Source organism: Nilaparvata lugens, chromosome 1 (assembly GCF_014356525.2).
Source record: "Nilaparvata lugens isolate BPH chromosome 1, ASM1435652v1, whole genome shotgun sequence".
Lineage (NCBI taxonomy): Eukaryota > Metazoa > Arthropoda > Insecta > Hemiptera > Delphacidae > Nilaparvata > Nilaparvata lugens.
Window position 1 is genome coordinate 69,400,295 of NC_052504.1, and position 10,626 is coordinate 69,410,920.

Consider the following 10,626-nt stretch of genomic DNA (forward strand, 5'->3'; position numbering starts at 1 on the left):
GATGTGTAGAAAGAGATTATCCATGATGGCAATCTCAAAAATGTTTGTCATCATGAAAAAACAAGATGACGGCAAAAATATGTCGATTTTCAAGAAATCGTCTGTAATTCTAGTATTGTCGAGGATATCGGATCAATTCAGCCATCTGGAAGCTCCAAAATAATCATACTACAATATCTGAAAATGACCACGGAGTGCCTTATTCATGACATTTGCGCCCGGACTATAAGGTACGTGTATAAGTTGTTATTCTATCTGATAGAGTTTGCTGATTTCAAAATTTACCGCTCATATAATATACAAATCGATACTAAAGCTGTCGACTCTCAACGTATTTCTTCACTCGAGACTCGATCATGACTCGATAGTCGATACTTCAGAATTTGAAATCGTAAACAAACAGTGAAACTGTCAAAGTAGGTAAGTACTGTAATTTTATTATTTTTCAGTGTTGTAAAACTGTATTCCTACTTTTTATTTTCAATTGTAATTTATTTCATATTCTATCCGTAAAGTTTATAGTTTGACCTATTCTTATAATAATTTTATACAAGATCTTTCAACTTTTGGAGGTTAGGTTTAAATTTTCTTATCAACACAGGACATGTAGGTGTCTACTAGGTCGCCACAACTGGCATAACTTTTGTAATCTTATCAACTAATCATTTATTTACAGTAGAACTTACTACTTATTACTGATTTGTATAGAAGATTTACAATACTGGTACAAAACTATAAGCAATAAGTTGAGCTTTAAAATGTAAGCTTATGGCTCATATTAAAAATCATAAAGCTAGGTACCGTACATACTTAAGTTAATTATATGTCATTTCTTGGTAATCATTTAGTAAGGTAGTAATAATTTATTTGTTATCATAGTCATTTATTGGTATCGTTGTCTAGGTTATTGATTTCTATTGGTTTTATGAATAAGGTACAAGTAGTATAATAAGGTAGCCTACTCATTAACCTTACTGCCGCATAAACCGTAGTAGGTACCGGTAGTCTATCTTACTTGATTGTGTCCAACTGATTATCCCTTTATAAATAACTAAAAAGTAATTTACGGGCTAAATCACATGTCCACTTTTTAAAACATACATTTGAATTTGAAACATAGTCATTTAAAACTTTACACTAAATTACACTAGAATATCCTATATCTCGATAAATTTGATAAACGCCATAGTTTGGTTTCAGCAAGTTTTCACATTTGGAAGGAAATAATAAACATGTATTACTTACGCTCTATAAATATTCATTGTACGTTTTCTGCTTCAAAATACAATAATAATTTTGCTATAATATTAATTTTCAGAACTCAATGGACACTGAAAATTTCCAGAATAAATTACAGCCAACAGAAGAATGTTTTATCAAACAAGAAATTTATTATGAATCAACTCCACCAGAGCTGCAGGTGAATATAGAATATTCTATTCTTTCAACTACCTTTTACATCATTACTTGCTAGTTTATGATGTAAAATGATATGCTGTTTTATCGTAGAATAGGTCAGCATGAATTATGTTTTGGTATTTGTCAATTTTGTGATTATTTTATTACTAACGAAAATTTCTATCTGGCTACAATTGCTAGTAAAGATGAAAAAATCCCTCAGGATTCCATCTCAATCCCATGTATGTCCACAAATTATATTCCATTCATAATCATTCTCATTCATTCAGATCCAAGATAAAAAATGGCTACATAATCATCTGCGTATTTCCAGATCTCAATGAAATTACCTTTTTTCATGAGTTAGCTGAAGTGTCCACATAAGTCCTGTGGTTCTACGTGGCCAGCTCATAATAAGTGGGAATGTACCAATATTTTCAGGTGGATTGCGAATCACAGTAATTGATTTTCCTGGTGAATGCTAAAAAATGATTAATGAAAGAATTTGAATCCCCAATGGAGTTTATCTCTTCAGTGCATGAATAGATACGGACAAGGATGGACTAAAAGTATGATTTTATAATTCATAGGACGATTTTGTGAACAGAATAAAAAAATATAATTTTATTAATAGCTCACTCTAAATATCAAAACTGTTCTAATGATTCATTAATCATTTTCAGGATGATGAAGTAGATCAGGGTGAGGAAGTGAATCCACTTTTATATCCTAAAATTGAGACACAAACTTGTGCTCATGCGACACAGCAGGAAGATAGTGGAAAAGATCCCTCATCTTCGATAGAAGTAAGAATTCCCTAATATTTGCATAACCTTGTTATTTCATGTTATTGGGAATAATTATGCTATCTTGAATAACTTAATAACTTGTCAAATAAAAAATATATATTCACACGGCTCAGTTTTAATGATGCTTGATATTCATATCAAAATAAATAGAGAAATTGATATTTTTACTATAATTTCTTGCTTTACAGTTGATCATTCGATCAAAAATAGCATTCATGCTATTGGCGATCTACTGGTGTCAGCCAATAACAATATTATTGCTATTATAATGAAACTGCAACTTGTAAAATAATTTATTCTGTAATATCATTCCAAAATTTATTTGAATAGATATTAATTATGAATGATGGATTTTAGAATGTATATAATTTTCATAGTATTAATAATAAATATATAGTTGATGAAAGTACAACTATCTCAAAAACGTTTCTCGACTTTGAAAAATAATCTGATAGAATCTTCATGGAATAATTGAATAATTAAAATTCAAACATAAACTCGAAGCTTCATCTCAAACTGTTAAGGATTTAATATCTCACCATAATCAATAAAAATTGGGAAATTCACGAGTACTTTTGATTAAATTTATTGGATTAGCAGTGAGGTGACCTTTTACCTCTGAGAACTGAAGGATATTGAGTCTTCAACTGAACATTCCTGTATGGGATGAGCTTTAAAAGCTAGTAAAGCAATGAAGATTTAGAGTAAAAGCTTGTAATCTTCATTCAAGGGACCAAATTGTATATTTGCAATGTTGCATTTCAAAATTTTGTCAAAATGACTGAATTTAATCATGTTGAGTGACATCACAAGTATTAGTAGAAGAAAGTTGTATCACAGTTGTTGTAATCGACCATGAACTTTATTCCTTGAGCCTGTTCGAAGGTTTTTGTAGAAATGATGATCCATTGTTGACACTCTTTACAATGATTGAAATTATGAAATTCACATAAAAAAATGAAATTGGGTGACTCATGAATGTATTTTATTTGACTTTGTTATCCAGTATTTATGTTGCTATTGTATTTTCTCTAGAATGAGTTCTTGGCACAACCAGGTTCAAGTGTTTGGTCCTCTAACGATGTTTCACCTATTGGTAAGTGCAGGTTCATTCTATTCAATATTTCTGTCAAGTGCTACCTTCACTTTGCTTGAAAACTGTAGTGAGCTACACTTTAGACCATCAGCATTTCTTATGAAAGACCAACAAAGCTGACAATTTGAACTGAATCTCACTAGAGTTCTTAATATTTAAGAGTGTCTGGAATAGAATTATCAGTGGTTCCAATGAATGTTGTTCCTACTATCTGCTTTTCCCAGAAATCACTTATTGTTTCTCATCTAAAATGAATTAGTTCTCATAGATTATTACAGAGGTGCAAATACCCTTATGAAACACCATTTAATGAACATTGAATAATAATGATAGATACTGAGTTTTCCAATATGGTACTTATACCAGACATGATATTCAAAATATTTTCTGCTATGTTAATTAAATTTTTGATGTTACACTGGAAGTCATAGATATTTCTCTACACCAAGTTTTGGGCTTTAAACCTGTTGTTCCTTTCCCAATCATTCATAGTTGAGAATGATATTGTATCTGTCAATGTATAAATGAATGAATAAATAAATAAACCGTTCTCTAATAGTTTTTTTAATCTTCTTACACTAATTAATTCTCTTTGCTTCTACAATCGTGAAAAATATGCAGAATACTTTCATTGATTGCATAGAAATAATCCATGCGAATTAGTTATCATAAATGGTCCTTTTTTCAGATACTGAAGTTGATGAGCTAATCGTGCCTGATTTAATTGTTCACAAAAGGATATCTACAAGCAAAGGACGAGAAGGAATAGGTGAAGAAACATCAATTGGTGTGGATCCTCTAAGTATTGTATCTACTTCCAATATAAACTTAGAATCAAAAAGACGTAAATATGATAGGAAGATGGAAGTTATTGGTCCAAGTGATACAAATAAGCCTTCTTCGGATTTCGATCCCAGTTCAGTTGTCCTACCAGATATGCGAATAAATACCTCTCCAAATGTGGGTGATAGCTCAACTGTTGTTCCCATTAGCGGGGGTCCTGTCTTGGATGACCCTCTAACAATTGCTGTCAATCCACATGATTACAAATCAAAAGATGATCCCAGTTCTATCGTTACAGATAATTCAAATTTGGAAGGAAAACCTAGTTCAAATCAGCCCAGTCCAGTTCGGTCAAGCGATTCCAAACCCAGCCCAAACCAGTTAAGAGATTCTGACTCAAGTCAAGGCAACTCTGGTACCAACTATTATCCCCAGCTCCCCATTAACCCAAATCCAAAGGTCACACTGCTTAAGTGCTTTTTCTGCAAATTCAGCTGCTTCAATGCCACAAACTTTGCAACTCATTTATCGACACACGAGCAGCTTTTGAAATGTTCTCATTGTAACTATGAAACTGTTAAACGCCATCTCTTGAAGAAACATACTCAAAAACATTTTGGTAAGAGGTTTTTTGATTGTGATGAGTGTGAATTCAAAACTTCAATTACAGAAAATCTTGTTGGGCATATGACAACAAAACATGCCAAAAAGAGCGTTACAATTGTAAGCATTGTGATGCAATTTTCAGCACAGTTGAAAACTTTGCTGATCATTTGAGTTGTCATAAAGGGAATATTCTTTTAGCGTGTAGAGCCTGTAATTTGGTTTTTACCAATCAAACGTTTTTGAATAAACACAAAACATTGATTCATAGCACATTTAGTAATTCAGGGATCTCCTGTTGTGTTTGTGATGAGAAATTTGCTGATCTGAAACTCTTGAAAGATCATGAAAGTACAAATCATAAAGGGAACAGTCTCACTGAAGAACAATCTTTGTCATGTTGCGTTTGTGAAGAGAAGTTCACCAGTCAAAAGTTGTTGATGGTTCATAATAGAATGTTCCATGAAAAAGATGAAAGTCGTCCAACAGGGATACAAACGTTCACATGTAGCGTTTGTTATTTAGTTTTCACTAATCAAAGGCTTTTGAAAAAGCATGAGAGAGTGGAAGGCCATGAGAAAAATATTGACTCGTCTGAAAAATTTGCTTGTAGTCTTTGTGGTGAATATTTTCCCTCTGAGAAGCTGTTGAGAAGTCATCATCGGGCGAAACATAAGAAGGAAAAGTTTTTCCAGTGTATTTTCTGCGATTACAAGTGCTCGGAATCAACTAGACTGACGATTCATTTGAGATGTCACACAGGAGAGAAGCTGTACGAATGTGAACATTGCGACTATCGATGTGCAGACTCGAATCGGCTGAGAGTGCACCTGAGGATGCACACTGGCGAACGGCCCTATCAGTGCATCGAGTGCGACGCGCGATTCTCCTGCTCCAATGTGTTCAAGTCGCATATGCGCACTCACACTATGGAAAAGCCCTTCAAGTGTCGAGTTTGTGATTTTCGCTCAGCTAGATCGACAAATCTTAGGAATCATGTCAGGAGTAAACATAAGCAGTCTGTGTGAAACGATTTATGGTAGGCTACACCTATTATATATTTGTGGCTCTATTTGGTTACACTTGTTACTTTTGGTTTATGATGCAACCGTTTGCAATAAAACTAATGCTCGCATACATAGTCCAGTCACTATATACATTTGTGCATGCGATTTATATTGTAGTTATGATTTTTAAATATATTATTTGGGTACATTAGAGAAGTCCGGAACCAATTTCTCCATGCAAAATTTCCTTGTGCTAGATACAGGGTGGCCATTTTTTGTTTATTGGAATATGAGCTTAAGTACATTCGACAATAAATTTTCCATTTTTCGACCAAATTTGACTTATGATGCATGATTTTGGACCGCCTTGACGAGCCGAGAAGAATGAAGTGTAGTACGATGAAATTTGAGCATTGTGTCAAAAGTTATAAGTGTTTCAAATTTTGATCCTTGAGGTGTCCTTAAGCCCGCCTCTTCACTAGGAAATACTGAAATAAAGTGCATCTAACGGGTGATTCTCGTAGAACATAATCTCATGAACTTATGTCATTAAGCGAAATATCAATGTGAGGACAATGTAGTTGGTGATGATGGTTGAAGCTGAAAATTAGCTGTTTTTCACAATACAAGGAGCATTGTTGTCAGGTGTACCTGGACCTATCTATATGAGATCATGATTGTAGAGCACAAAAATACTCCCAGAGGTATTTTGAATTATACATCTAAATGGTAACAATCGGAAGATATTGTTGATCAAAAACTAAAATTCATCAAAATTGATTTTTTCTTCAAATTTCACTCATTTTTGAAAAATTATAACTCAGTACTCATTAGAGATAGAGGGTTACGAATGATCTCATTTTATTCAGAATTTTATAATCTAAAAAAAGGCGAGAGATAATTTGTCTGTCCGATTACGAGATTTGGTAGAAATAGCTGAGAATTGGAAAATGAGCCGAAAATACGAGGTTTTTGGGCCACTTTGTATCTAGCACAAGGAAATTTCGCATGAAGAAATTGGTTCTGGACTTCTCTTATGTACCCAAATAATATATTAAAAAATCAGAACTACAATATAAATTGCAAGCACACCCTCTTTTTTATGTCTATAGACTGGGCTAACAGTAATATGCCAGCTTCTAAAGTCTCTCTAGCAGGAGAATTTATTGTTCAATGAGTCAAAGGAGTGAGCATGGGGCTCATATAATAGAATGATACTATTTTGTATTAACATTTTTATGATACCTGCTTATTATACTGCTCATGATATTAAAAATCCAACAAGCTTGCATAATACAGGAATTTATCAATTTTATGTAGATGGAAAACACAAAATCACTTCAAGCTATACCAACTTGGGAGTATTTTATTCAATCATATTTATTTTTTATTTTTGGTTGATGAAAACCAAGACTTTTTTATTTTGAAAAGAGCAATAATTTATATTTAGTTTATCATCGAATTTGCTCCGTATTATTGTACTGTATAATAGATATTTAGCATTATGTGATAACCAATATATGAAAAAGATGAAATATTATTGTTACTTGACAGTTGAAAAAATACAGAAAGAGTTAATTTGTTTTTTAAGAATACTATAGATTTGATATTATACCTACATTTATATTATTTTATGTTGAATAAGGCATTTTTAACAATTAAATTTATTTTTGTTTTTCAAGTGTGTAAGTTGGCAATTCTATTACCTAAATTTCTCGTAATTTCATATCAATTATTGCTGTTTTGTATGTGAATATTAGTAGAGAAACAGATCAAGAAGTATTTCGCTTTTCTGAAAGTTCATTATTGAATTTAATACATAGGTAATTTTTGAAAATCACTTTGATAAAACTCAATTTATTAAAATGAAATAAAAAATTTTAGAAATGTATTGCATTGGATAAAATTTTTACCATTATTGCAAAAAATGAGTGTGGATAGTTGTACCATTCACATTGAATAGGTTACAAATGAAAATTTCCAAATCAATTAATGATATATATATATATATATATATATATATATATATTATATATATATATGAGGGAAGTGTCATAATACAAATGGATTTAAAACTCTCTCTACAGTGACCTCTGTGCGGAAGACCACGAATCAATCTTACAGCCTTCTTCTGCAACCTGAATAATTTAATACTATATTTCTGAGAGCCCCAAATTAAAGTACCATAGGACAGATGGCTGTGCAAATGTGAAAAGTATACAGTTCTTAAGACCTGTAAGTTCACTATCGTTCTCAACTTTCTCAGCATAAAAAGTCCTTTACTCATCTTATTCGCCATTTTATCAATATAACTCCACCTCATCAATTTCGAGCCAGGTTTCAACCAAGCATGCAATATCAATCCTATCAGAATGTAAATAGTAGTCAATCGAATCCAACTTATTTCTAATACATTGCACATTCCAGTGAGAATACTTCAAATTACTACTATGATTGTGTTCAGAAGGAGTTGTATGTGTTTAATAGTGGAAAATTAGAGCTACGGTCCTGTTTTCTATTACCTTCCATTACCTATTACCTTTCACCTTCAATCTCTATTACCTTTCTGTTAATACTACTTATATCAACAGGACCCACCACTAGTTTTCCGGGGAGTTGAGGTCATATTCAAGACCAATAACTTCTTCATTTATCTTATTTTCCATCAATGCAATAGTTTTTTCCATCATCCTCTTCTTACCTCTCCAATTCAGGTGTAGCCCATGCCTAGTAAAATGTTCCCTCTTAAGGTTAGTAAGATCTATCACCTGAACATTATGCATTCTTCCACAATACCTTTTTATTTTACTATTAGTTTTTCTCATATCTCTGTTTACACATGACCATTCAGGTAGATCATATCTTATAGGTATTGTTGAAATCAATACATTAGTGAAACTCAACACCTGAAGAAGGGAAAGTATACTTTTTAAAAAATTAGCGGCCTGATTACAGTATACATTATTTGCTCCTCCTACAATAACCACATGGTCACTATTGGTAAGATTACTAGTACCACTCTTAATATTATTCACAATTGGTTCTAATTTAGCACCTGGCGTGATGAAACCACAAGTTGAATTTTCCGGTATGGCTCCATTCAAACAAACCATTCACCAAATCACGACCTTGACTATCACCAAATATTCTAACAACCTTTCCACTGGCTTAGTGCTAGCTTACTTTGTGGATGTATCTCCAAGAGAAGTATCTTTATTCTTGGATGTGCTGTTTTCTTTTTCCATTTGGAAAACAAATATCTACCTATGTATGAAAATGAAAATTAATGAAAACGAGAAGCAAACAATAGAATGAAGAGGTAACTAAAGTGAGGAGGAACTAACAAAAATGAACAGAATAGGCTATTAGCGAAATAATCTACATACGCTTCAATCGTGAAAGTGAAAAAAGTAGTGAGACACTCTTCGAAATTACTATTCAGTTGGGTTTTTCTGTTCCCAGTTTCTCTTATCACGAGAAGAATTAGAAGAAGAAAGCGAACCTTAATATTCAAAGTTCCACAACGAATGAAATGCCTTGAACCAAGAATCTATTTTTCTCCCATTTTTAAGGAGTTAACTGCAGCTTTTTCTCGTGTTACTTATAGTCTACCGCTTGAGAAACGTTTGTAAAATGGAGAATATTTTAAAATTTATCTGTTAATTATGTGCAGTAAAAACCAGCAGTCAACCCTCATAAGAATCAGTCTGTTGACTGCTAATAAGTAGTCCCATTGATAAAGTGGCTGACATATTTATAAATGAAATCAAATGCTATGACAACATCTATTGTTATTCAATTTCAGTTAGAATAAATCTGTGGGTAGATGACACAAGCTGATAAGTCATGATTTGTAAACTTTTCAGGAGAGCTATTTGTAAGTTTGGCATAGCTGCAAACATTATCTATAATATTTTTTCTTACCCATTTTACACTAATATAATCAGCTGATCCTCGACTATTTAAATAGAAAATATCAAGGGATAAAACAATTTATTTAAATTAACTATTGAGAATTTTTGCAAGTGATGTCAGAGATATCATGTTTTGCCATCTGCCAAATGTTTCAAATCACAATGTAACAGTATAGGGAATATCTTAAAAATCGATTTTATAGAAATTTGAATATATTTTTTAAAAATTAATTGATATTATTTACAAGTATTGATCAAGTTAACCAAACTTGAACTGTTTGCAAAGTTGTATGGGTTATGTAGTTCTCAATATGGGTTATTGATTTCAGATTTTATAATAGCCTACCAGTACATACACTTATCTTTGCACCGGGGAAAATTTTGTGTTGTGATATGCAATCTCCTTATGTTCAGAAAACGTCAAAAATAGAATAATTATTTACTATTCCGTCAAAATTGCGAAGATAATCTTTATCAGAGTTGAAAAATTCCAGCAAAACAAAATGTGTTTTATTGGTCTGGAACCCGCAACCAATCGTTCATGAGTCGCGCGTGCTTACAACGAAGCTACGGATCACTTGGAAAAAACTCTGTTTGGTTGGGCTTTTTTAGTTATGTAATCTTTGAATCACAAATTGAATAAATCTATTTAATTATTATTAAATTGGAATTAATTGATTAATAGCAATGGAAATGAGCCGATATCCATCATCGGTAAATTTAGAGCCTGTAATGTAAAATTAGTTATAGTTAGCCTAATGAGGTGATTAGATGGAGAGTGTACTCATGCGCCTGCTACTCCCGTTGGCAAGGTTACCGCTTGAGCCAACTCTGAATATGATTCATAAGTTGTAAAATCGCTTCACGGTTGTTCGGAACCCACCTAAAACTGTAGGTTCATTCATTTCTCATTATCATCCTCCTCATTACCCACGCACAATCCTAGAGCTCATGTAGGCATCACCTTCAGTAAAAAAAAACTCATCTAGCATACTCGGGTCACGTCGCGTCGTGTC

The 10,626-nt window shown here is 32.6% G+C and overlaps 1 protein-coding gene across 2 annotated transcripts; it reads left to right on the plus strand.

Annotated features, from left to right (window-relative positions):
* The first annotated feature begins 370 nt into the window (after positions 1-370).
* Positions 371-6,033, plus strand: LOC111054131 (RE1-silencing transcription factor B). Of its 2 annotated transcripts, none has more exons than XM_039441515.1 (5): positions 371-416; positions 1,319-1,420; positions 2,082-2,204; positions 3,243-3,303; positions 3,992-6,033. In XM_039441515.1, the coding sequence occupies exons 2-5, from the start codon at positions 1,325-1,327 to the stop codon at positions 4,861-4,863; spliced, it is 1,152 nt and encodes a 383-aa protein (XP_039297449.1). In that variant the 5' UTR covers positions 371-416; positions 1,319-1,324; the 3' UTR covers positions 4,864-6,033. The 2 variants fall into 2 exon arrangements, with proteins under 2 accessions (XP_039297449.1, XP_039297442.1); XM_039441508.1 differs by having other exon boundaries at positions 378-420.
* Positions 6,034-10,626: the final 4,593 nt, after the last annotated feature.